Raw genomic sequence first — 27,817 nt, 5'->3', positions numbered from 1 at the left:
AGAGAGCAGTAGCGTCATAATGCGCCGTTGTTACGGCTAGCGCCGGCCTCATCATTCCGCGAAGCGCGAGCTTCAAGTACTTCGACGGCGTCGGGCTCGCCGAGATGAGCGGTGGCAGCGGCGGCGGCGGAAACAGCGGCGGCAATCAAGGTGGTAATGGCAACGCCACGACTTATCATCAGCACCAACAGCAGCAGCAGCAGCAGCAGCAGCAACAGCAACAGCAGCAGCAGCAGCAATCGCTGGAGCAGGCCGGCCTGCTGTCGGACCTCAATGGCATCGACCTGGCGATGAGCCTGTCGCCGAAGCAGCACTCATCCCACGTGCAAGCTGCCGTCGGTGCCCACACTACGCCCTTTAGCGTCTCCGATATCTTGTCGCCGATCGAGGAATCTTACCGGAAGCTCGAGCTCGCCGCCGCCGCCGCCGCCGTCGGTGTTAATGTCGGCGTCGTAACACATTCCCAGGGCTCGCCTTACGGGAACGCATGCGGTGCACGGGTGGGTGGTAACACCGGTAGCTCGAGCGCGAGCAGCGGCAGCCCGCCGCTACACGGCGGTTCGACGCCCGGCGGCAGCACCCCCGGACCGGTTTCCGTTGCCAACGGGGCCGCCCCCGGTGGCGGTGGCGGCAGTGCCGGCGGCGCCGGCGGAGGCATGAGTGCCATGGGTAATCCTTACGCGACTATGCAGCTCACGTCGCAATATCAATACTGCGCCGCGGAATTGTCGCCGTATCATCACGCCGGGCCCGGCGTGGGCGCCACCGCCACGGCCACGGACCCCATGAGGTCCCACGCGGTCTCGTCGCACCATCATCCGTGGTACGCACCGGCGCCACCGGCCACCAACGATCCGCGCTTTGCCAGTGAGTAGCTTGTCTTTTATTCAAACAGAAAAAAATAAAAATAAAAAATACCCCCAAAGTAGCGCGCAGTTGTGCCTATAAGACGAACGAAGCCTGAGACTCTTTAGCTAAATTGTAATAATTTTTCAACACAGAAAATTATAATACATGTGTGTATATGTAAAATTATATCAAATTCTTGAATGAGATCGTAATAAAAGATGCGAAAAATGTCACATTGTTTTTACGTATTGAACATAAGGGCCTTAATACGAAATGTCGAAATAATTAAGGAATAAATATTCATGTTTCATTAATTCGCGATTAACTTTCTATAAAAAAAAAACACCTACTATTATATCTCAAAAAATATATCTTTTAAAGAAACACTCATTTTCTTTGTCACGTGTCTGTTAGCAAAGTCTTTCTTACGCACAACTGCGACTTTATGATAGACGTGGAAATGTGCGATTGCATCGATCGTATAGCAGATAAGCGTAGAAATCATTTTCATCCTGAAATTTGAGAGAAGTGACTTTACGCGCTCGCTAATGGAGGGAATATTTTGTTAGGTATATCCACATACATTTACATTTGCTCGTCAGACGAGCAAAAAGCCTCCGCGCCGCGGACTTCGTCTACATATTGATTAATTCAGCGACTGTGTGGTTCGATGAATTACGTCTCGGACAGTTAGTCTGTCCGCTGAACGTTACCGAGTTATCGAATGCAAACAGTCATTCTGTCAGCCTGTTAAATGAGTTTCGAGGGGTCTGTATTTATCGGAGAGGCTCGCGCGGCGCGTAGTCTCATATAGAATATATGACGCCTTATACTTTCAAAGACGTGTTTCTTCCCCCCTCCCCCTCCTCCTCTCCTCCGACGATCGTTCAGCATGAAAACCGACATCGGACGCACGCACGATCTACACCTGTTATTTAATCACACGATAGAAAAATCGGCGAGTGAAATCTCGTAGGAACGTCGAAGAATCACGCGCGCGCGAGAGTTAACGTTATCAGATGCTCATCGAAATCCTGTGTTTCGCGTTTTGTGTATAAATGCCGGAAGCGAAACACGAAAAGCGACTCCGCGGAGAGAAACGGGAGAAAGAGGCGAGAGAACGCTGTACGAGCGTATGTTGTACTCGGGTAAAAACCTATCTCCCGACGAGCTATTCCTTCCGCCATCCAAGAGTCACGTCCGTCAGGCTTTTATCGGCCTTGTAACGACAAGACCATGGATATCTTAGCTCCATTTAGGGATCGACGAGAGAGTGTCGGTCTCGCGTTACAAAGTTGACGAAAAAGCGCCGATCGTTAATTGGTAAGGAGAACCCGTCGGCATTTCTCAGTTTACGTACAACTATCTCCAAGCGTGCTCTACGCCGCGCGGGAGGGGACTGACATTTTTATTTTTATCCTCCAAAGCGTGTACGAACTTTCTACAAATAAGCTAACAAATTGTTAGGATAGGAGAGCTTGCTGGAATTCCTCGTCGGAAAAAGATTGCAACGAGGCACGCAGCTTCGTGCGAGAAATGAGGATACAAATCGGTTTTCTCGCGGGTTAATCTTTCTCAAGTCATTTAACTCTAGACATTACAACGGAGAAAAGAAGGATCTTACATTTTGTATCTCTTAAAAAAAAAAAAACGAAAAAACGAGACTTTTACATTTAATCGCCCGTGAAGTGAGCAAATGGAGATAGAGCAGCGTGTTTTGCGTTTTGCCAGACAGCGATATTCTTTAAGTGGAACAGTTTAAAAGGATTGGCGTAAAAGCGTCCTCGGCCAAGTGTAGGAGAGAGCTTTGACACTTCGGGTAGTCCATTTGGATGTCCAGGGCGCCGCATAAGTTTCGCGTTTCAGTGTCCACAAAAGGAAACGTCGCGCATACTACCGTTCGGCCAACAATGCCGCGCGCATCTTTCATGCGACTTGTGTCAACAGGGCGTTTCGTCCTCCTCGCTCTGTGGATTTTCGTCCATCGCACGCGCCACTTTTAGCCGAGCCGATCGCCGGAGTCTCGCGCGCTCGCCGTATCGATCCAGAATTCGAGAAAGCCGCGACTAGTGGACGGCGCTGAGGATTTTAGTTAAACAAATAAGAGGGACTGGTCCTCGAGTTAAAGGCCTGAGACGCGCCGGAGATGCGCCCGTATACGAATTCGATTTCGCGGGACTTATCGTCGCCCCTTGTAAGATAAACAGAGCGCACGGGGAAAGCCCCCGCGTTCGTCCGCGGAGTTGCAAACGATCGGTCGTTTCCCAGCTGATGCGTTTCGCGATCTCGTTTGAATTTGTCTTCTAAAACTGCGATTATTATACTGGCAGTATTATTTGTGCAGATTAACTTCTTCCTTCGTAGCATCTCGTTTACGATTCTATGAAAGAGCAAGCTGTAAATTTACATACGCGTCATACATTGTTTGTTCTGCGTCAAAAACGAATTTTCAGATCAAGGAGAATTCGCTCATTAATCTCCTTGGTGTAATTAATTAATAACGCAGTTTGACATCTTCCTCGACGATATATTACATGGATCGATTGTGCTACGCGTTCGCGATTTGCATTTTAATAACATCTTATGAGAAACTTTTTCTCTCATCGTCGCGGATTATTTGTATGAATTTCTTTTCTAACTTTTTACGATTTATATCGTACATGCATATCACGTAATGCAGTATTATATATGTTGTGGACTAACGCGGCTCCGTTTCTTTATTATTAATCTTGTATAATCTGATTAAAATTGCATCAGTTACGAAGAAGGAATATATTTTAAAAAATGCATAAATACGCGCGCATTTACAGATAAAGATAAAAATCAGAAGTTGCAAATTATTTAACCAAAATTTATTTAAAAAATTACTTCAGAAAATTTCTCGTATTTAAAAAAATTTTTAATTTTATTATATTTTAAATTCGGTCAGATTTATCACTTCTTTTATATATTGTTTCATTACATTCTTCCTCTTAATTTTTTTTATATTTAATTCATTCGCTTTAATTTGACGCATATTTCTCTCTGTCTGATTTTTTAGGTTTTTTTTTAATAGTAAAAATCCCTTGTTATTATTACGATAACAAATTATCAGTTTTATCCTTGATATACTCATTATTTCCACTTTAATCTCTCTTTGCTAATGTCTATTTCTACACGGAAAGAACAATTTTGCTGAATCCAGATCTGAAAACTGAGTCGACAAGGCACACAGGGGATTTTGTACGAAAGTCAAAATAATTGCTAGAATATCAAAACATTTTACAGCAATACTTATCAGTTTTAACAGGCCAACAAATTATTTTGATGATTCAATGAAAAATTATTTTTAGATCTGTTTTTAGCAAAATTTTTAGACCTTTCAACAAAATCGTTCTTTCCGTGTACCAACGTAGATTAACTTTAATCCAGATTTAACTTACTTTGTATCTTTTTCTACTTTTAAGAATTAGAAAAAGATAAAAAGTAAATAAAACCGTGATTAAAGTTAATCTACATTGGTAGAAATGGACGTTTCAGATCTCGATTACGAGTTCTAACCTCTTGATTCTAATCAAGTTATTTTCTATTTAGAATATATTTAGTAGAAAAAACACATGTAATTTCGAGAATCAATTTCATTAGTAATTTGTCTTTGCGAAATCGTGAATAGGATTCCGCAGCGAATTTATAATAGCAAGTAACAGAACGCGTGACACAAGCTTTAAACGAGATCTTAATTAGAGTAAAATTAAAGTGAAACACGAAGTTACGTGATGAGCAAAATTATACAATCGACGAGCGTGAAATTAAATGTTACGCCTATATATCTACATGCCATCGGACGAGATTATTTTTATCCCGCTGGATTGGACGACTTTCACACTGTGGGCGGTACGCGAAGACGTCTGTGATTCGGAGCGAGAAATCTTTGGGCTTTTGTCACCTAATTGGAAGCTGAAGAGCCGTGGCGGAGGAGGCTTCCCCTCCCTCCCCTCCCCCGCCCCTCCCGCTCCCCCCTGGGTCGGTCGCTATGCCACATAATTACGTTTCGAAACGGGGATGTTCGACGTGAGGCAGAGTGCGACGCCGGTGGTCAGGTAGACGTTGGAGAAACGTCAATTTACTTAACGAGTTCCTGCACGCGCGTTGTTCGCCCATCATCGGGGATCCTGCCGTCGTGTATTGGCAGAAGTTACATCGAAACATCCCGTCCCGTCGGCCGTACCCGTACCCGGCATTGTTCTCGGTGACTGCTGACGAGCAGCTTAAAAAGGATAGCATCGCACGAGAAACATAATAATTTACATCACCGATGTGATTTACGTGAATGAAATTCCTCGCGGCCACCAATTATTAATATTAAACGCGAGACGATCGCGCGTATCAACATCATATTATAGGAGAGACACCTTTATGAAATTAAATTTAATTATCGGAAGAGATCGTGTATATACGAATTTGTCAAGTTGATTTCAGGAGAAGGCGGGCTTACGAAGTTTGCGGGTATATAGAATATATCATAGTAGGCTAGCGGCGCGAGAGCCATGTTTCGATTAAGCCGAATGCAGAACGTCTGCTAATCAGTGCAACAATCCAGGCTGGAGGAGATCGTGTACGAATTTGTAAAAAGAATCGTCATCGTTGATTTCACACGGCGGGCTTATACACAAAATTTGTGGGTAGAATACAATATCGTACAACAGGCAAGTGGTGTCTCGCATAACGCGAGAGCCAGTTTCGATTAATTCGAATACAGGGTCCGGTATAATCAGTGCAACGGATCCGGGTATAGGCGATCAGGCGGAGCCGCGGCGAACTCGTATCTCGGGTGCTCGAATCGGCTATCGAATATAGGCTATCGAATACAACCGCTCCGGATATCCGCGTAATGAGAGGGGCCCCACCGTCGCCGCCGCTCTGTTTTTTTCCGCCGCCGGCGAAAATCAACACGACAATCGGTTAAATCGCTCGGTGCGCGTTGCGCTCCGGATTCGTGAGCTTATATACGCGGGTGAACCACGATTTCTCCCGCGCGCCGCGCGTACGGGCGCGCCGAGGTAAACAAATTTGACGGTGTTTGTTCCTGCGCTCAAGTGGTATTTCTTTCTCGCCCTCGACTTCACTGACGGCTTCGAGAATACGGTTCTCACAAGGCATAATAATTCGGAACTTCATCCCGGGACCTCCCGTGCTCCCGGTGACGTAGCACCTTCGCAGCGCCTAAATCGTTCCCTTTGTCCGCGCCCAAGCGCGTACATTTTTGACAGCTCCTCGCCAACTGACGAGGGATAGACGACTCGCTCGCTCGCTCGCTCGTCTGGGTAGCCTTCGGTAGCTCAAATTTAGAGAGAATCGTTCAACCGTACACGCTTAGACGTATACTTATGAAAATATGAATATGTCATAATTATTATAATCTCTATCGCCACATTGAAGCCGTTGGTTACAAGTTTTTTAAATTAAATTCTCAATAATTTAATTATCGATATCGACAACGCGAGAATAGTGTAATATGATATACGTCATATATTACATGTATCATGAATGTATATAAAATATAAAACTATTCGCAATACACAGGAAAAAAACATTTTATATTAGAAACGATCCACTCTATAGTTATGCTTGTAAAAATTTTGTGTTGAATTTTTAACATAGTTAACATAAGATAATTATGTTATTTAAATATTTTGTGTTAAATTGATCTTCTATATTTCTTGTGTCAATTTTCCAACCGTGTGTGGAATCGAAACCAACGACTTCAGAATCAAAATGCGGCTTGATTGGAAACAAGGAATATTGTCTTATCGAAAAGCTTGCGAAATCATCAATTATCTCTCGTTATACTATCGTGAAATCGAATCGTGAATTTCGAATAACGAAGATGCATGAAAGTGAACTTGCAAGGTATCATTCCCGGTTTGTTCAATATGTTTTGCAGTCTCGCGGCTGATGGGCGCCGCGGCGGCGGGCGCCGGGACCAACATGGCCGGCTGCTCGGTGGGCCAGTCGATGGGCGACGTGACCAAGTCGTCGGGGATGGGGGTGGGCGTCGGCGTCGGGGTCGGCGTCGGCATGGGCGTCGGCGCGATGCAATTCCCCCTCGCGCAGAGACGTAAGAGACGCGTCCTCTTCACCCAGGCCCAGGTCTACGAGCTCGAAAGGCGGTTCAAGCAGCAAAAGTACCTCAGCGCGCCCGAACGGGAGCATCTGGCGTCCTTAATTCATCTAACGCCCACGCAGGTATGTAATTATTCTGGTTATTCGTATTCCGCGTCTGGTGCAGATGGATGGGTACTATTCGCGTCCCGCGGAATCGCCGGATGTCCCTTTAACGGCAGCGAATCGAGACGCGCAGTTATAAGCGAAAGGTTTGACTGTCAAGTAACCGATTCGTTTATCCGATATTCAAACTCGTTCGTTAGAATATCTCTCGGCGCAATTGTTTTATTAAGCCTTCCACGAAGATCCACAACGGTAGTTGTGTCGTTTACCGAGCGGATAAGACAGCCGGTTCCGGCATACGCCGATTTTAACGAGCGTATTCATTTTCATTGGACGCAGACAGGTCTGGCCGGCTCGAGAGAGAGATAGATAGAGAGATGCTGATGCGGTGCAGCGCGCGGTCTGGCAACAATAAATAATTGTTACGTGGCTCATTGGCCGCATCCTGCGTTCATGCACGTAGCGCGGGTTCTCCCCCTCGTTCGGTCTATCGTTCCGTCTACCGTACGTCTCTCCGTCTGCGGTTCAATTCACTTATCAGCCCTTTGAAAACAAGCGCGTCGAATTGTCCGTTTGTCATCGCGACGTTTGTAACGCGACGCTCCACGACGTTGTCGATATAACTTACGCTAAGCGCCATAAATATCTTAAAATATCTTTTACGATCCTATACATTGAATTCGACTTGATGCGCTGCGACAGCCTACCGTATAATTCTTCACGATTCTTATATTCGGCAAATTATATTTTTGGGATCTCGATAAATTAATAAAAATTCTTTTATTCATGCAGTTTTGATAAAAGATTAGATGAATTGAGAACGAAGTACTTGATATTCACTCATTTACAAGAAATAATTTGGGCTGCAGAGTGTAAACAGTAGTAGTCACGTGCTCCTCGAAAAGAACGCATCGAATATTTGACACTGTTTACGGTAAAGAATAATAAGCGAACAGAAACTAGTTAGCGGCAGCCAGGTCTAACGAGAGTTAAGCTTCATGCAACGAGCGAGATGTCTCTCAAAGTGGAAACGGAGCGCTTCCTTAAACCGGAAGAGTCGTGCGCTCGCGCGAAGCCCTTCGAGCGACGGTGACGAGTCGATTCCGTGTCAAGCACGGAAGTCGGCAAAGAGGCCTGATTGCAATCAGCCGGGATTTTCATGCGCGCCCGGGGGCGAACGGGCACAAGCGGCACATAAGTTTCGACGAGTTCCATGGTAAAGTGTAGTGATCGCGAGAGAGCCACGTGATCGGGCGAGGGAAGAGAATTGCGGACGATTTGCGGTTTCTCCCTGCGTATCCCTCGCACATCGCGTGACGCTTTGTAAAGTATCAATTATGTGGTTTCGCACGTTATATATATATAATATAATTTATTTAGATATGTATATATATTTATTAATATAAAACATAAATATATTTCCGGTATAATTCTCTAACATTCAGCAGTTCTTTTCCGTGCCTCGCCAATGTTTTTTTTTTTTTTTGACAATCACGCCTCGAATCGTCGTATTGATCGCGCGCTCGCCAAATCGCAGAATCGCGGGCGAACGGCCACCCGCCATCTCGAAAGAAAATCTCTTGCCGCGGATGCAACCTGCGAATAAAAAAAAAATGGCGACGGTATCAGAGCGCGTGACGACGCATTGCATTTGTCTCGTCGTCGTTGTCTCCCCGGAACGCGTTCTCCCTCCCCCCCTTGTTCTATTGGCACGGGGCACACGCAGATGGGTCCCTCCATTTTGCGCTCGCATTGTTACTCCAAGTACCCGGTCCCCCCGCCCCGCTTCGCGCGGTGCGGTGTTACAATGCCTAGCCACTCCTGGGCATTGTTACCAGTATTGTTATTATTATCGCTACTGTTGCCGGTTGCGGCCGAGTGGCGAATGGAAAAGCAGAGGGCCGGTGAAGCCAGCTGCTACGTCGAGTGTCGCATTAGAGGCAAATTACACTGCCCCTCCCCCCTCTACCCCCTCTGGTCCGCCTATCGTAGCTTTTATCCCACCTCTCCATTTCCCTACGCTTTTCCGAAAAGCTTCGATCTATCGGGCTGCCCGCGAAAATCTGTCGACAACTATCAAATCCTTATTGTCCGAAACACACGTTGTTTGCGTGTTTATTGTTTACATACGTTGATGAATATTAATAATGCGCGCCGTGCTTGAACTATTTACAAAAATGTGCTAAATTATCGAGATATCGTAATTTATGTAGATACGACCGCCGGAAGTGTCTTCGATTGCAAAAGCAGCATACGAACGGCGCGAGGAACGTTGAGCCGAGATGGAAGTAATGTCGGATAAGCAGGGAATGAGAGAGGACCAGCGAGAGAGAGAGAGAGAGAGAGAGAGAGAGAGAGAGAAGGCAGGAAGATCGCGGTCGCGCGCGATTCAGCTACGCGAATAATAATCATAATAATGGGTTTGCGTACCACCGTGCCTTCCCTCGCCCTCCCCTTCGGTCTCATCCCCCTGCGCTGCGGTCGGCAACCCCCATGGCGCGCGCGTCAGGAGAGGGATCGAATCCCGTGGAGCAGAGGGCGAGCTCAATGCCGTGCAAACATCGTCGCTACCGCCGTTTTCGAGATCTATCGGCACAGACGAGAGACGAGAGACGAAACGATCGCAACGGCACGACTATGTGCCACCGACGTGGTCCTTTGGCGCAATAATGGGAGGAAACGGCGCCATTAACTCGCGGATGTTCACCCTTAACATTAGCATTAATCCCCTTCAAATCCCGTTCAGAATATATTTTCGATGTGTCTTCATTTCTAATTTCCTACAAAATACGAAACCTCATCATGCATATATCGCGTACTTATTTATCTCGTTCAAAGATTCTTTAGCTTTTGAATCGATGTCCCCTTAAAGTTAGAGAAGGAATTATTTTATGAATTAAAAGTAATTATAAATCAATTTATATGTATACTTTATATACTTAAATATACATACAACTTATATCTATTTATATATAATTATATAACTTGATTTATAATTAGTTCTAACTCACAAAATATATATAATTTCATTAAGAATCTTTTTTTTTCTTTTATTACTGACAAAATATTCTCGTAAAAAAATGTAAAGAATTGTATTATTATAAAAAATTTCCGCAATATATATATATAGCAGCTTTCTGCTTTGTAACCAACAAGGAACGAAATTTTTTAGGCACCAAAAATTAGTGATCGAAAATTTAAGACATCTTGACTACGCAGATTGGCGATTTCTTGGTTGTCAAACGCATGCGGTTAATCGAACGTCCTGCAACGCGTGCTCGCGTCTCTCAAGTGCACTCCCAGCACCCTCGCATAATAACGCACACATGAATATGTCGCTGGCTTTTGCAGTCCGCGTTTCGCGCCGCGACATCTACACGGACAGAATGCGGCCGACATAATTGCACTCCTTTCTGGCACTTCTATGTCGTTCGTGCGGAAGATATACCTGCCTAGTGATGCATACGAGTTGCATGCCCCCCGACGCCGCGCCGCGTCTATACAGATTAGCGCAAAAGTTATCGAGCCCAGTTTCCAATAGCTCCATCATTATATTTTCACACATTCTTCTTCTGTCACTTTTTATATTTCTTTTTATATTTATATTTAAATTCTTTATTTTCTCTAAAAAAAAATGTACCGTACAAGCATATTGATTTTTTTTCTTCAAGTGTTACGCTACTTAAGATTTTGAGTTCCAAACTTTTTTTCGCAAGATCGCTATTATGACGTTCAAATATTAACTGATGATTATACCAGTAATTAACTGAAATATATACTGGTAATTATATTTTTACGAAGTAAGATTATATCAATTATTAAATCGAACGGAAACGGTTTCTTATGCTTCGTCCTGTAGCGCCGAGCCACAGTTCTTTATAACGTATTCGCGGCGCTCGCACCGAGGGTGCATATATTCGGACTGCAAACATCGGCATCCCTTAACAGCGCTTTATCGCATCAATCCCCTTACATGCCGATTCTGAAAAGACGTTAAAATTAAAAGCCCCCGAGCTAACGAAAAAGCACGATCTACGTGTCGATAGAGATTTTAGCGTCTCTTCGCTTCGTTCCTTTCCGCGCTCTTTCTCACCGAATAATTAATAAAGAGCGCCCCGACGAGACGTCTTTTACATGTGAAATCTTTGGGCAATTCGAAGTTGAGTATTTCTTAATGATGAAAGATTTTTTTAAAGGATTGAATTTTTTTTTTTGAAAATAGCTTAGACATCCTATATATAGCTTCATGTTTTTATTCTACGAACTACGTCATAAAACTGATCGCTTTCCGCAAATAAAAATAGGACAGAATAAGATAAAGCCGAATAAAATCACGTATGCCGTCGCGGTCTTTCTGCGGATGCACGAAATTGCTCTACGCATCGTTTCGCGGTAACCAGAAAGTCATTTCTATTTGGGGGCTCGAAGAGCCCCCTGGTTTTCAGACATCACGCTGGGTAATCGGTAAGTCATCTCCGGCCGGCGGCATTGAGTTAAAACAACAAAAGGGAGGCGGAATCGTGTTTGTCCTCGGGCTACCACTCAGCAGGGTCAACACGGGACAATTAACAGCCCTAATCATAATTTGACGTTAGTTGATCCCCGGTATTCGCAGGTTCATCGTCGTCAACCGGCACCGGGCTCTTTGCACGCAGGCATTCGCACGCGTTAATCCTCCACCTCGGAGCGAACCGCCGTCCCTCTGTTATCGACGGACATCACGCTTCTATTAAGCAGAAATTACTCTGCTGAATAATACGATGGTTATTCGGATCGATTGTCCGAAGAAAATTCTACTCATTGAACATTATTTATTTGCAATTTATATACGAGCAAACATTTATAGTCCAATAAAATATTATTTTTCATTCACGAATAAGAGATCTTGTTACTCGTCTTTTTTTTCGTCATTTATTCATTCCTGCAGATGATTTCGTCCAAACTTGCAGCGCGATATTATCAGTACCGTTTTATCGCGAACGTGCAGACCGTCCGCTTGAGGAAAAATGTATGTATGACGGCGGCGCGGCGCGAGAATGCCGCGGGGAGAGCGCTCGGCTCGTTTGTGCCACGTCGTAACGAACCCCAACCGAGAGAGAATCACCCGACGGCCCGAAGGCTGTGTAGGCCACCAACCGGATAATCCGGGGCGAAGGTTGGTGTCGAGTCAAATTGCCCGAGGAGGCTGTTGTACCTACACGTATATAGCAGAGGGGAGGGCAGGCGGTGGCAGCCCGTCGTTTTGCGTCAACCCCCGATGTAGTCGCGTCGTAATGACGTTACGCTAACTTGATCAATCGTCCACTCTATGCGCCTCCGCCTCCTCCCTTCCTCATCTCCGCGACCGACCTCGTGTCCTGGCTCGTCTACCTACCTCCAGCGGGGCCTCGGCTCTGTTCGAGCGGAGGCTAACAGATACTCGATGCCTCCCGAACGCGTGTCGACGTGTTCGTAGCACTGCACGCGCGCGATATAATCGCGCCTCCCCTTGACTTCGCGTGCCACCCACCAGATTTATCGGGCATTTAATGGGCCAACTAATGTCAAACGGCGACACGCGTTACCTGGATAGGAGAGATCGTTACAAGTGAGATTGAAAGAGAGAGAGAGAGAGAGAGAGAGAGAGAGAGAGAGAGAGAGAGAGAGAGAGAGAGAGAGATGGTGCTGAGTGGGCTTCGACTCGTAGAGTGGAATGAACGGAAAGAAGCTCGAATTACGTTTGACCCTCTCTCGTACAAATGTCCTACGTGTAAGAAGATACTAGGATCTGCTTTACGTAACAGTTCGAAAATAACACTTTGACATTTTGCATAGTTAGAGACTGATACAAACAGTTTCATGTTCTCAAGTTTCGCGATCATGCGTTTCGTAACAAAATAACAATATAGATCAAAGTAAGATAAGTATTTTAAAAATTCATCTGATCACAAAAATTAAATAAAAATCCAATCAAAATTATTTTGAAACATTTCACTAGAGATAAATCTTGACTTTTCTGCGATATCACGTAAGTTTTCTTAGCGAAAAATCGTATTTGTGTGAGAATCGTTATATGATGTTTATTAATCACAATATTGATGACAAAAAAATAAATAAATAAATAAAACTATGTAATTTCTATCCGGCAGCATTTTGGAGAATCGATTAGAAAGATCCGTGACACCTAAACGGATTACATATAGATTTGTTTCCGCCAATTAGTTAGGAAAAGCATGTTGACAGGTGTCTTTATGATTTGCCGATGTCCGAAAAGAACCACATTTCTCGTTCGGCATGCCAAGTGTTTCATTTACCTGTCCGAACGAGAGTTAATCGGAAGTTAAAGCCTCGTGTTAAGTAAATTTTTGCCGGACCCCCCTGGCCCCTTTTCGCAAGGGGCACGACCGGCATGCCTCCGAAAGATAAATATAGGCCGACGTCGCCCACTTGAGGGACGTTACCTGAGGAGAACCAGTCACTTTGTGCTATTTCGTGACTTAATCCTCTCGGGGTTAAAAAGAAAAACCGAATTCTGCACGGTTGACGTTTTCATTTAACTATCGAAAATTTCATACATCAAATCACACACCGCATCTTGTTCTATTCAGCTCTCCGCGATACGCTTATCGGCGGGACAAATTCGCCGGAGTAGAATAAATAAGCGAAGATCTTTATTTCGTGGCGCGTTGTTATATCAAAAGTACGCGAGACGCGCATACTTTAAAATAAGATTGATTTCATGGGAGCGTCCAGCTCTTTCCGATGCAAGCAAGACGTGCCGGGACTCAATGGACAAAATTCACACATCAGAAGCGCTTGTCGTTCGAGGTCGACACTGTTAGCCTTGAATTTCATGCCTGCGCACCGATGTTCTTACGTACACACCAGTTATATATCCCTATCTTGTTTAACTTTCCCTGTTTACACACCGCATCGCGGCGGGAGCGATGGACAAACGAACTGACGGACGGCAGTTCCCTTGAAATAACAATTCGCTGTGCGCGCGTCCGCTCGCCGCGTCCCGTTTTCACCGTCGGATCTTTCACGGAGAGCGCACCAGCCTCTGGGATTTACTCGCGCAAGCTTAGGTTACTCAGAGAAGCGAGGCACGATGCACGCGCGCGAATCGAATTATATATACACGGATAACACGGGCGTTGAGCCTACGAAGACGTTCGTCACATCCGTCTTTCACTGTATATTGTCGGTTTGAGATTCAGATTCTTTAATCCTCGTCCCGATTTCAGCAGACTTTTGCTTCTTTCGCCGTACGCACGAAATTATTTTCTAATGTAAAACTCGCTAAAAGTGGATGCACATCGAACTAAATCTCGAGCCGAACTTCTTGCGCAAGGTTTTGTTCAATAATGTGGATCCACCTTAATAATCTTCTCAAACCCTCCTTCCTCGGAAGTAGAACACCCTGGAGGTGTTACATATAAAGAAGAGGCTCGCGAAGGGATCGATTTGGTTTCCGAAGGATCAAAATCCCGCGGATCCAGAAGATCCACACACGTCTCGCACACACAATTCCCGTCCATATATCCTCTATACGTAAAGCTCGCGCAGAAGTAAATGGCTGTTTGTAGATCTCTCGAAGTCAGCGCGCGCGGCCGTACGTAGCCGAAAACTCGACGAGCTTCGAGTGGATTATCGGTAGAAAAGGAATTAACGAACGGGAGCAGCGAAAGAGGTACTTCCCTCGTCTAGTGCCCTCTTCGTGGCTTTTAGATAAGGTCTCTCACCCCCTACGCAAAACCGGCCGTGCCACAAAGCGTACGTAAAAACTCACGCAACGTAAGTGCAACGCGCGCGAGGGCGCGCTGCGCCGAGTATTACTTTCTTTCGCGACGTAATGCTCCTTAAGATGAATTTACACGGTTTAATGATGAGCCATTCTGAAAAAAAGAATCGTCTCGAGCAAGCAAATACCGCGCGTGACAGCACGATCTGTATATAGCTTCAGGATTAATTCAGAGTAAAATAAACATTCAGTATTCTATTTAAAAAAGGAAGTATAGAATAAAGCTTATCAATAATTAGAATTATATTTTAAATATATTTGTCATTTTAATCCTTTATAGTTTCGCCAACTGCTGTATTTTTATTTAATTATGATAGAACTATTGTTGAATCAATTTTATACGACACAGATTCATGGAAAATTATGCAAGTTAAAATCGAGGGAAGGTATTACTACTTTTTCGATCTTTAAATTCGATTTTCCCGAAACTAAAGCTTTGTATTTCAGAATTTTTCATCTTTGCATGTTTTTTTTTTAATATAAAAAATTGCATCATCGATAATCGAATGCGTAATTGTTTTATAAAGAATCTAACGACACACAAAGCAGCGCGGGCTGGAAAACAAAAATTGAATAACAGGAAAAAGTAGTCGTACACCACACACGCGGAACAACCACCGGTATTCTGGCCACGCTCGAGGCGACACCCGAGAGGGGTAAAAGGAATTTTCGAGGGCGGCCGATCCCGCTAATATTCAAAGAATTAGACAGACGGTGGCGGGTCCTCGAGACGCGGTCGGCTGGACGGACCCCTTAAAGTGCTTTCGTTGCATTCCCGGCACACGCAACTCCGATGTATAATGGGGGTTATATCGGGCTTCGGGAACGAGGTCGGGAGCGGGTACAACAGCCACTCGACGAGGTTACACGCGGTAACATATGCGCTCTACGGATCGGGACGATAAAAATCAGCTACTGCAAAACGACACGTAATGCTGAGTAGAATTTACACCGTATCGATGAAGGAGCCTGACACAATCTGACACAATTTCGGGATGTGAAATTGAGATTCAGAAGCCCAATATAGTTTCTACGAGATCACCGCAAGATCGTATAATTCAGCACAAGAGATTCTCAAACTTAATTTAGGAGGCACTATAAATTTTTGTTGAGTTTTTAACATTCAATTTAGCTTTCTGAAAATTAAGCTTCAGAGGAACAAGTGTATGTATGGTAAAATTATATTTCTCGATTAATTTCAAGCAAATCTAATTCATTTGATTTTTAATTTAACGTTTATTCGTTAAACAATATATTGAAAATGGGAAAACTGTAATAAATAATGATAATAGTCCCGACGTTTTTATAGAAAATATAATCGGAAAAATTAAATTAAATTTAATAGGAAATATAAATATAAATTGACCGAAGAATCCGCAGTTGAAAGAAAAATTCTTAGTTGATATAACAAAAGTACGTCGATGAATTTTATCGTCTAGCCCATTCAGGATAAAAAAGAAGAAAAGAAGGTAGCTTTTGAGTTTTCAGTAGGAACAGTCGCGTGCGATTAGGGTCGTTCGAGACTGCTTTTACGGCAATTGAGCTAAGCGATCGTGGAAGTTGTGCAGCCGTCTGGACGGAATCGAGATCGACATCTGCTTATGACAGAGGCGCGTTATAATCCGCGCTGTTCGCATTATGCGCGGTTCACAGAGGCGGCTTAATCGCATCCGCGTTTATCGTCCGAAACATATCTTACCGGCTGACTTAATTTTTTAACGGGCCTTGATGTCACGGAGCACATGTGTCAGATAATACATCGATATAAATATAAATTTAATAATATATGTGTAGTGTTTTATTTTATATATACTTTCAGATTTTAAATAACCAAAAAAAAGCGAAAATAAGTTAACTTGTTAATTAGAGAGAATATTAGAAGGGGAATAGATACTAACGATGATTTATTATTAAAAGGATTTATACTATTTACTAATCGTAAGAGATAAGTGGACAATCATTGTATCATTACATCTATTCATTTCTAACATTTTCGCTAAGAGAATATTAACTTTGTCACAGAAAATTATAAATGGTAAAATGGTTGAAGGGACATTCGTTGATTTTAGAACATGTTTAATATATTATTGCGTGATTAACAGATGTGAGACATATCTTTGATCAAGAGTTTGAATTTCTAAGCACCGATTACTGCTTTTTACGCGCCATTTCTCGCGAGGGACAAATAATTCTAATTTCACAAGATTGTTTTTGAGATCCGATCCTCACCCATACAATTCGCACAATAGAGTCGACACTCTCGCGGTGATTCTTCCGATAAAAATAATACGTAAAACTCGTATTATTTTCCTCCTCGGCATTTTGAGTATCCGCATAAAGCGAACGAAGCGTTAAAATCCCCTTGAAGAAATAACACAGTCCTCTAACCGTGGATTTACGGACTTAGAGCATCGGATAGGGAATATAGCTAGAGGCCGATTCAAAGTGCGTCTAACAAAGGCCTCGTGCCTACGTCTCTGAAAAAACATCCGAGGGCCTACCTGGCGATAGTCTCGCGTATACGAGATGTGTCGTCCGTTTTATTCCGACATAAAGAGCGACTCAGCGCGGTCGATTTTAGGCTTTGCTCGCAAAGAACTAAATTCGCAGAATGTCCCGTCGCACCAGCTCTTTCCACTTACACTGGTGTGTGTACAGATTCGCTTATACGAAATTCCTTGACTTATTTGTCATTCCTATTTTATGAATAATATAATATACTATATTTTTATATTACATTCTGAATGAATCTGATCTTTTTAATCAAAACTTCAATCTAATAACGTTATATCTGCTCTGAATATGGATTATTATTAATCTAACTTTCTTATCAAAAAGTTGACAAATTCTCTTTCTTTTCGATGAAATTTCCCAATTTGACAACGTTTCACGTAAAAAAAAAAATCATAGATCATAACGTTAATATCATTGCGTTCGAAAAATACCTAATTGTGCGTTTTACGTGTGTTTCGCAGGTGAAGATATGGTTTCAAAATCACCGATATAAATGCAAGAGGCAAGCGAAGGAAAAGGCCATGGCCGAGCAGAACGCCCAAAATCAGGTAATTACGCAAATTTCGAAGTCGTGTGTAAACCGCTTCGAAAGTGAAACGTACGTTGAATATAACATCACGAATTTCGCGAAGGCGCACCATTTCGATGACTTCTACTACGTCTAAGGAATTAATACTGTTTGTTTGTAGTAATCGTTAAGTGATGCACTACATATTGCATAGTTTATATAATCTTCAAATCTATTTATTGTCATGAAAATTGTATAGAATAAGTAATTGATTTCCTGGTCGAAAAAATTTAATTGTTGAAAAATAATGCGCTATGTATTGTTACAGATATCGAAAGTAATAAAGTATATTATATAATATCTAGTAAAAAGTGTTTGAGCTATTTTGGCTAGAGGAAGTCACACCGAATTTGTCATAATCGCGATCGATTACCGGTCGGATGTCAAACGTGTTATTTCATGCACTCGGCATCGAGATGCCATCGCGTCTTCCGGATTCGTTCCGAAAGCGATTTTAAAACAATGACAGTCCGCACTCGACGAAAATGTCGCCGTCACACACGTAGCGTGTCGGCCAATCGCGCGAAATGAAATGGCTTTAAATGAGAAATATCACGGAAGCCGCATAAATCCTCGCATCCGCATCATATTTCGTTTCGAGAGTGCCACTCGACCGCTCGAAGCGATTTTGCATTTATTTTGTTATGTCATTTGGGATTTCCGAGGGATATCGCGCCGCGGCGTCGTCGACAGAACGATAAAATTGCTCGCGTTGAGCACGTAATCACGCGCCCGTCGCGTTTCACGTGGCTCAAAAATATAGAGCGAGATTACAGAGTCGAGTAAAATAGCGAATTTGCGCGTCCGAATGAAATTCAATACCTATTCGCTATAATCCAAGTTAAAAATACGCGCGGGACGTCGAGTAATGTCGATCAGGATATAACCGTTCGTCGCACGTGGAGATAGAAGTGAAATACTTTAGTGTACGTCACTTCCATATTTCGGAAAAAAAAGCGAGGCTAATGAGGAATAATACGTACAGAACAATCTTAAATTAAGATATCAAAATTTAAACGCCAGATTTATCCATTAAATGAAATTTAAAATATACTAACATATTTAGTAAAAAATCTAATCGCACACAATATTTTATAACTTGTTTTTCGATCTCGATTGCTCCAATAAATAAGTTACGCGGCTAAGATAAAATTCATTTAGAATTAAATAAAACAAAAGATTTTATTATTTTTTCATTCTGAAGCTTAATTTACGGGGAACCTGCCGCATTCGATTGTTTCTTTACTCAAAAAACCATGGATATCTTAATATTTTTGTCAAGAAATTGTCTCTTATTATTATACTACGTATTAATTATATGTATGTGATAATAAATTCTTTTATAGCATTTTTTGATAATATTCCATACAATTAATTTCTAATATTACAAAGTTAATTTTGCCGTTAACTTCTCGTGAAAATAAACGCGGATTAAAAAAAATATATAATCCGCCTGCAGTAATCTGTTAACATCGTCGTTTAATCTTTCGAGCATCGTAATTTTCAGCACTAAGCCCTTCAGATTTTCAGAGCTTATCTATTGAAATAAGCGGTACGCATTCGGTACCTATACATGCACAAACATGCAGCAAAGAATACTCGGCTTGCATTGCTGTATTAAAATAATCGATACTTTACCGTCGGGTAGTAGTCGAGTACTTGAATACGCTTTGAAGTGTATCGCGAGCATTTCTAATAGCAACAGACGCGATCGCCGAGATATCGTAGCTAGCTGCTTCGAAACGTGCCGTGTCTCTCGGATCTTTTACCAGATACTCATATATGTATAACCCAATACGCCATTGCTTCCCGTGTCTTTCTTTCTTTCTCTCTCTCTCTCTCTCTCTCTCCCTCCCCTCCTGCCTTTCAAAGGATATTTATTCAAAAGAGACGTCAGAACGATCGTCGCGATACACGCGGATTCTTTTGAATATATTAGGATGTCACGTATGCGTTGTCACGAAAGCGACGGGGCGCGCGTTAACGGCGGCGGTTCGCTCGATTCCTCACGATTGCCACGCGACGGCAAGTATATGATTGCGCGTTTAAACGACACAATTCACGGAATGCAACATTTGCCAGTCTAAAATACAATCAAACGATCGAGAAAAAAGGGAAAAAAATCAATTAAATTCAGATTTCTATATCCTTACTTTTTGTCGTAAAATTTAGAAGATGCTTACGTGTAAAATAGCTTTTTCCGCGATTCAAACCTCATCCAAGGGATGTCATGGATCATTACGCGGGCGATCAAACGCTAATTTATTTAAGCAAGAAGAAAAAGTTGCCAAGTATAAAAGTTATGTTAGACAACTTGCAAAAGTTGGTGAAATGACGTGTCGAGGTAAAAGATTGCAATATATGCTTCTTCTATATGGATCTTTGTGCAAGGAATTAATATAGACTATCACATATAAAGACCTAAATCGTGAACGAGAGTAATTTCATCGGAACGGAGAGGAAAGATACAATTAAATCGGCGTAAGGGTTAGGCGTCGCGCGCACGTGCGCTTCACATTTTGCCGAAGTGAAACACGAGTCACACTTCGTTATCGCTTTATAGGCCGATGATATTTTCGCGAAATACGCGGACGCACAAGCGCGACGGCATAAGCGGATTTACGTAGCGTGCACTTTTGCACGGTACGTTTCGAGGGACGACGGACGTGCTTTATATAACGTCGCAACATTGAAATTCGATGAAAAATATACGCATAGTTTACGCGCGAGGACGAAAGCATCGCACACTTCGAAATGATGCGCGCAATTTTTTCCGCCCGCGCCGGTATTAGCGCGCGCGGCCCCGATGAAGCTCCTCGCGCGCTTATCGATTATTCGTGAAACCGTGCCTCCGTGGAGAAAAGGAATTTCGCCGCGTAGCACGCGGGAAAACCGCTGCCGCCGCACACTCGATGTAAATGCGACAAAATTTCACCGGCGCGACCGCGATCGTTCGATATTCGCGTAGCCGGACCGCTTTACCTGCAGGTGAAACAGAAGGATCCGGTAAATTTATTCGGTTAGAAAAACGATCTACGCTCTTGAGGAAAATTTAATTCGCCGAACAGAACAGGCTGATCTATCTTTAAAAATAATAGAACACGAGATGTTTGTCCTCTTTCGCGACTCGTGTAAAAGATTCTTGACATCGAGGCGAGAGAGGCACCAAAAGTATCCCTCTCTCAAATCCGATTTAAACGAGGCTCGAAACGATGCCCACCGCGGAAGAGATACGTCGATGGCTATCGGCGGCGACCGATCGAGATCAGAGGGAGGGGAGGGGGGGCTCATGGTCCTGCGAAGCACACAATGGACTCAGCGTTGCGTCGCGTTTGCCTCGTAAACAGCCGTATAGCATTAACGGTGGCTGAAAGTTATCTGACGGGCCCGATCTGCGAGGGCAAGCGATTCTTCCGCCCGACGAGCCGCGCCACCAGCCGCCCTATAATTTACTCGTTAGTTCGCCGTGCTTCCGTGGACACGTTTTCATTACCTTCACTCACTCTCTCTCTCTCTCTCTCTTTCTCTCTTCATCCCGACGCGATCTTCCACCCGTGTTGTTACCGCCAATAACACGATTGGCTATTTTATCTCGTTGTTGTGTCATTACTTCGGAGGAGGATCGATCGCAATTTTGGGGAACTACTGTTTCTCAGTTTCTTCGAAATAATCGCGAGAGCGATCTACTTATAATCCTTTATACTGTAAACTTTTCGTTTGCAAAATCGTCCTGATTAATTTTCCAAACAGAAAATACAAGTGCCCGCGTTTCCAATGCATAATTTTTATAACGTTCGTTCTAAAAATTTCTCAATTTACGTACGCAGTATACCTCGTTGCGTCAATTACATCAACGCAGAGATAGATACATGAACTTTTCAGAAACCAAACTCCGCTTTTTATAATTTTTTAAAAATGTTAGTATACCGAGTGGTTAGTAGTTACATATCTACTTCATCATTTTTTTATTCTTTTATTTTATGATGTTGACTAGTTTGGTTTATGAGAAACTCTCTCCGTTTGATATGTGAAAAATTAGATAGGGGATAAAAAATAAATTACAAACTACACAGTATTAAATTAATATACATCAATAATATACATTTTTAGATTTTTAAATCAACAGTTAAAATATTGAAATGTGTAGATACGATTCGTCTGACTTGACATTGTTTTTAGAACACAGATCTATTGTTGAGGGATATAGAATACTATATGTAATGCAGCTAGGATACAGTTTGATCGTCGCACACGAAGGGAAGAAGTCGTCCCTCTGTCGCTCGTCGAAGACGATGTCGGCGAAGGGACGCGACTTCTCCGACGCGCCGGTGTAGCCTACGTTCAGATTTTTCCCCCCTTTTTTTCATTTTATTCCATTTCCCCCTTCGTGGAGGTAAAAAAAATTCAAGTATCGGCGTGAGCGAGCGAACGGGCGAGAGGGGAGAAGAGAAGGGCGAAGAGGAAAAAACGCGAGAGAGCGAAGGAGAATGCAGGACTGAAAGGGGAAGAAGAGAGGGAGAGAGAAAGAGAGAGACGGAAGGATGAAAGCGACCGAGAGAAAAACAAGGAAAGTAGAAAGGAAAGAGAGAGAGAGGGTGAGAGATTCTGCAGGGGAGCACCGAAACAGGCTCTCGAGGACCGGTCGCCATCTTGCCGTGAGTACAGTCACGCGCAATACCTGGGCGCAAATCGAGATTACCTGCTGCTTATAGCTTTCAGTTTTATAACGCAGCTTCTCGTTATCTGCGAGCTGTAAATTTCCGTTCTCGAGGAGCAGGAAAAATTCCGCGGCAAAATTCCGTCCGACGGCGCGATTTTCGCGTAGAGAGACAGAAAACTCGAACATCGATATCCTTTCTCGCAGGATTAACGTTAGAAAGGCTAGAAATATCAGAATCAATCGTTTCACTCGCACGTTTCCGACGACGTGCGGATGTAAATGTGTCGCGAGGGAGGCAGGCGATGTAATTAACCAGAAAGCCACCCCGCAGTGCGCGACAGCGCCCGCCTTTTCCTTCCCGACGGCGGCGGCGGTCTCTCGGCGAACAAAGGAGAGACATTAAAAGATTTCCGTCGGGACCTCTCGTTTCCGCGAGAAATGGAATTCAATGAGTCTCGCAAACGCGCCGCTTACTTTTTAAATCTAATAACGATCGTTACGTCATCGCGCGCGCAATTGCATTACGCATCGCCCGCCCACCTCTCGTGCAGCATTCGAGACGCGACGGAGGCTATAGTTCCACTCTGTTTGCTAATGATTTGTTAATCATAAGGCACGATAAATAATGTGTCTACTAAACACGAATTGAAATTAATATCGAAAGTGTACACCGACCCTGGATAGCTATGATCTCATGCGATTTTCACGCGAGATGAATCGAAGCTGGATTTTCCGTTTACCTTCGTGCGTCTCTGTTATCTCAAAATTATTATGAATCAATTATATCGCGAAGGATAAATGAGGGATAAGTGAGGAAACGGATTATCTATCAAACGGTATGAATACAAAAAATTAGATGTATACGAGATACGAATGTATATATAGAAAATCGATCTCTCGTCGTGCTGCATCGGACTGCGTCAGAATCTCAGCGAGCACAAACCCGGGGCACAGCCTGGCCTTCGCGTAAAGGTATACTACTCGGCTACCCAACAACGCAGGCATTTTCGCCGGAAATCGTTTAACGCGCGTTAAAGTGGCTAAAGTGGCGTGACGCGTGACGCGCGCGCGGACCGTCATGCGTTTAGCGTAATCGTCACTTTGTCAGCTTGAAGTGCACGGCATGCCTGCACTTATGCCCTCGCAAACGGCAACGCGAAACGTAAGTTCGTACCGGCCACTCGAATCAAATCGGTCGTATACCTCCCGGGCACTCGACACTGGCCGGATTTGCATAAAAGTATCTGCACTCGCGCGACAAAAAAAATTCATTGCCCGCATAAACCTTTTCGCCGCGTTCCATCGGTCGGTTTAATATTTTTGTCTCTCCTCTCTCTCTCTCTCTCCTTCCCCCTTTTTCTCCACACATATTCATCGCAGCGATTTTTGGGACTGCGCTCAAATAAACATAGAAACATCAAATTCAATAAATATATCAATTTCTGGAACTTTTTTCTGTTATAAAAAAAGAACAAGAGATTAAATTATCTGTATTTTTTATTTAGCGCGTTGTCTATTTGGCAACGGAAAAAAAGTCGGGATTATTATTAAATTTCTAAAAGATTGCGTTCGATCTGACCGCAGTTGTAGAAGCGAATGATATAATTGGGATAATTGGATAAAATTGAAATTCGAAAAATTCACGCAGATGACACTGATTACCGAGAAATCACGAAACGTCATGAGGCGAGTGAAGGACGTTATTTTTCAGCGCGATCGTATTATTAAAGTCTCACTGGCGAAGAGATCGAAGAGGAATGTCGTGTACCGAATGTTGATACAGCTGAGTGGTCGTTCTGGCAGGTATTCGGTCTGCTTGCTCCGGCTTCTGTTTGGTATGCCGTGAGGTTCGTGCGGGGTTGACGTACAGAACAGGGCTGTCTCTAGATCCGCCCACGGATCTCTCTCTCTCTTGTGCGAATAGAAAATGTGATCTCCCTCGGAATTAACGGACGCGGTCTTGAATTTTCAGTCGACAGAAGAATTTCAAACTGTTCCGCGCACAGTTGTAAAATTTTTCTCATTCGAAGCAGGAAAGTGTAAATCGATAGGGAAAAGATTAATTAGAGTCTTAACAAGAAAGGTTATTGATTCATCTAAAAATTAATAATTATTTTGTTAACTAACTTTATTAATAACTGTCTTGTCAAGCCTAATCAATAATCTTTTTACTAAATTAATAAATATTAAGGGAATACAAGAAAGATTGTTCTCCGAATTGAAATATAAATTTGAAATTTTCTACATAAAGAAACTGTGATTCACTGAATATTCCGTATATTATTATATGATTATCGCGCATTTCGTGCATAGTGATTATTTTCAAAGAGACGAAAAAGTTTATACGCGTAATAATAAATATATTATTACATACATATCCTATATTTCCCATTTGTAGTAAAAATTTCTTTCGGGAGGATTTTACGGTACGGGACGACGCGGGCCGAGTCCACGGTAGCCGGTACTGTTTATTCCTAACGAGAGAGAGTCCATCGTATATACGCACCCGTCTAGTCCGTGAATGCTGATCACGGGATATCGTGCGGGTTAAGTGTCTTACCGGGGGCCTACCGCGCTGCGCATGTTTGCTCGGAACACAGGAGCGCTTAGCTCAAGTCCCTGCCAGCCCACGTATCCCGGAGCGTTTGTTCACGTAGCGCCCGTCGAGCTGGGAAATTGCACGGTACATGTGTGCGTACGCTCAAAGTGCGTACACTTGTACTAAGAAACTTTGGCAAACGGTGGCGTATTTCGATAATCCACGAGAAACGATCGGTAGCCGGCTCGCGGCACGAGAGAACACACACGCGGGATCCGTTTAACAAGACCGCTAACCGAATAGTTGTTAAATGTCCGTTTCGAGCCAATGGATCTGTAGAATTTGTGGATTCTATTTACTTCAAATTGAAGTGAAGTAGGTATGCTTTGTCGAGCTCACCGATACGACGCGCAGCAGCGGAGTTGTTTATAATAATTTGGAAAATAGAAGCAGATATATCCAAATTGGAGCAATGTTCGAGCAATGTAATTAATAATTCTCAAGAAATTTACGATAAATATTCTACTCGTGTCTTAAATAAATATTTAACAAGATATTTATATATATTACTTCCGAGAAAAGTTTTTTTTACCTAAACTTTTATCCAGTGCAAGAAACAAAATTTTACTTCTCTATAAATTATTAATTTTAATTTTATTCCTCTAAATAATTCTCGTGTGATTCTAAATTTTAAACAAATGAAGAACAGATCATCTCTAGTTGCTACCAGCTGACCCAGCTCCCAGGCCTTCGCCCCCTCTCGGCTCTTCCGCGTCTTTCTCCGCTTGCACTTGCACAACATTCGCGAAAGTAAGATTAATTACGCGGTCGCGTATTGATTATACCGGGACACGACAATCGCGCGACGTTTTTCACGGCACTATACCGATATTGTTAACCGTACACGACGCCACGCTTCGTCACATCCCGACGGAAAGGAATACGATCGCACGAAGCTACCGATATTTATTCCACCGACATTCAGCGACGCATCACCGAAACGCGACCAACGCGATCCTAATGGCAGTAGCGGCGGAGGAGAGTGAAGGAATTCGCGAAAATCGCGCGGTCAACTTATCACGCGTTTACCCATCTCACCGCGACGCTACACCTGTTGCTCATAGCTGCACTTCCGTGCACTTTCCGTGCCTTGCACGTTGAAATAATAAATAACATGCGTGCTGTAATTGCGTCTCGGGACGCAATTAGTATCTCGTGCCGTGTCACAAACAAGTAGACGTATGAGTTAAGACAAACATCTGCGCGATCGAACATTCGCAATGATCGAAAGCGATTGTCATCTCGTCGATTGTCGTCGCGCGAGAGCTTCCGATCCGATATATTTCCCGAAATGCGCGTTATATCAAATCGCCGATGTACAAATGCCAAATCCACGCTACGCGGTTCATATAAACAAATAAAATATAAGGTCAGACTACGATCATTCTTGCGCAAATCGAACGGATCGCGACGTTGCTCGGCTCGATCTGTTTCCGCGTTTCCGTGATGTTCCGTAAAAAGAAAGGGGCAACTTTAATTTGATACCGCGCGATACGACGCGGGTCAAATTACTGCTGATTAATCCACTTGAAAAGATGCTATTAATAAAAAAACAAAAAAAAAACAAATGTGTTCATATTACATGAACGATAAATTTCGGTCACATGCCGACCAAAGTTCAAAATCACATGTAATATTTAAGAATATTCCAGTAAAATACTTCTTAAAAGTTCGTGCCAATTAACCTACCTCAATGTTTTTTCCTGAATTTGAAAATAGGCATTACATTTAACAGTTGTGATTAATAAAGCATTGCTTAAATTCTAAGAAAATAAGTTACGATCATAAAGCCTTTTTTTCTAAAATTGATGATTATTCTGAAAGCTTGATGGAAAATCAGAGAAAATAACTAAATTTTTAATTAACTATCTAAATTAGTAAAAAAGGTGATTAAATGTAAAGATGATGTTTTGATAAAAAATGTATCTAATATTTCAAAATTAGATTTAAACATTTTATATTATTTTTCACTTTATTATAAAATAACGAGTGAAAGAAAAATGTGTTGAATTGTAATGCATAAGTTTGATTTTGTTATAATAGACATTTAACGATTTCCTCTCGAACTTTTGGTCGGCAGAGTAAATATCACGAAATTACGCTTATCATAAACGTGTCTGCTGTTATGAATCGTTCTCGAACACGATACATACACTCTTCGACATTAAAAGACACAAGCAAATTAAATGTATAAATGGAATATGTAAATAATATGGTATATATCTTTTTTTTCGCAATTTGCGTCCGCTGTGCACGTCGCATCAAGAAGCAATGATCCGTCTGTTGCAGAGTGCGAGCTCGCCGCGGCGGGTGGCGGTGCCGGTGCTGGTGAAGGACGGGAAGCCATGCGGGAGCGGCGGCGGCGGCGGGAACGAGGGTAGCCGCGGCGGGCCCAGCGCGGCCCTGGCGAGCCCGGCGCCGCACATGACGGCGGCCTCGAGTCCCCACGGCACCCATCACGCGGCGACCTCCTCGGTCACCCATCACTCGGTCGTCGCCGGCGTCAGCCACGTGATGAGCTCGAGCCAGAGCCTGCAGCACTGCTCGTACACGCGGTCCGGCGCGCAGCAGGGCATGCAGCAGCAGCAGCAGCCGCAGTGCGGCGCGTATCTACCGCTGCAGGGCCGAGCCTGGTAG

The 27,817-nt window shown here is 43.3% G+C and overlaps 1 protein-coding gene across 1 annotated transcript; it reads left to right on the top strand.

Moving 5' to 3' along the window:
• Positions 1-104: 104 nt before the first annotated feature.
• On the top strand, positions 105-27,817 carry LOC105448959 (homeobox protein Nkx-2.4-like). The gene is made up of 4 exons (XM_011687863.1): positions 105-867; positions 6,773-7,074; positions 17,815-17,901; positions 27,470-27,817. Exons 1-4 carry the CDS (start codon positions 105-107, stop codon positions 27,815-27,817), a joined length of 1,500 nt encoding a protein of 499 aa, XP_011686165.1.

Source organism: Wasmannia auropunctata, unplaced genomic scaffold (assembly GCF_000956235.1).
Source record: "Wasmannia auropunctata unplaced genomic scaffold, wasmannia.A_1.0 LD336078.1, whole genome shotgun sequence".
In the NCBI taxonomy this organism is placed as follows: Eukaryota; Metazoa; Arthropoda; class Insecta; order Hymenoptera; family Formicidae; genus Wasmannia; species Wasmannia auropunctata.
The sequence above is the reverse complement of the archived record's forward strand: the minus strand, read 5'-3'. Positions and strand labels throughout refer to the sequence as shown.

Coding starts and splice junctions, on each gene's coding strand:
- LOC105448959 (XM_011687863.1), top strand. CDS start 105: ATGAGCGGTGGCAGCGGCGGCGGCGGAAACAGCGGCGGCAATCAAGGT. Junction 7,075..17,814: donor TTCATCTAACGCCCACGCAG/GTATGTAATTAT, acceptor TGTGTTTCGCAG/GTGAAGATATGGTTTCAAAA. Junction 17,902..27,469: donor AGCAGAACGCCCAAAATCAG/GTAATTACGCAA, acceptor CGTCTGTTGCAG/AGTGCGAGCTCGCCGCGGCG.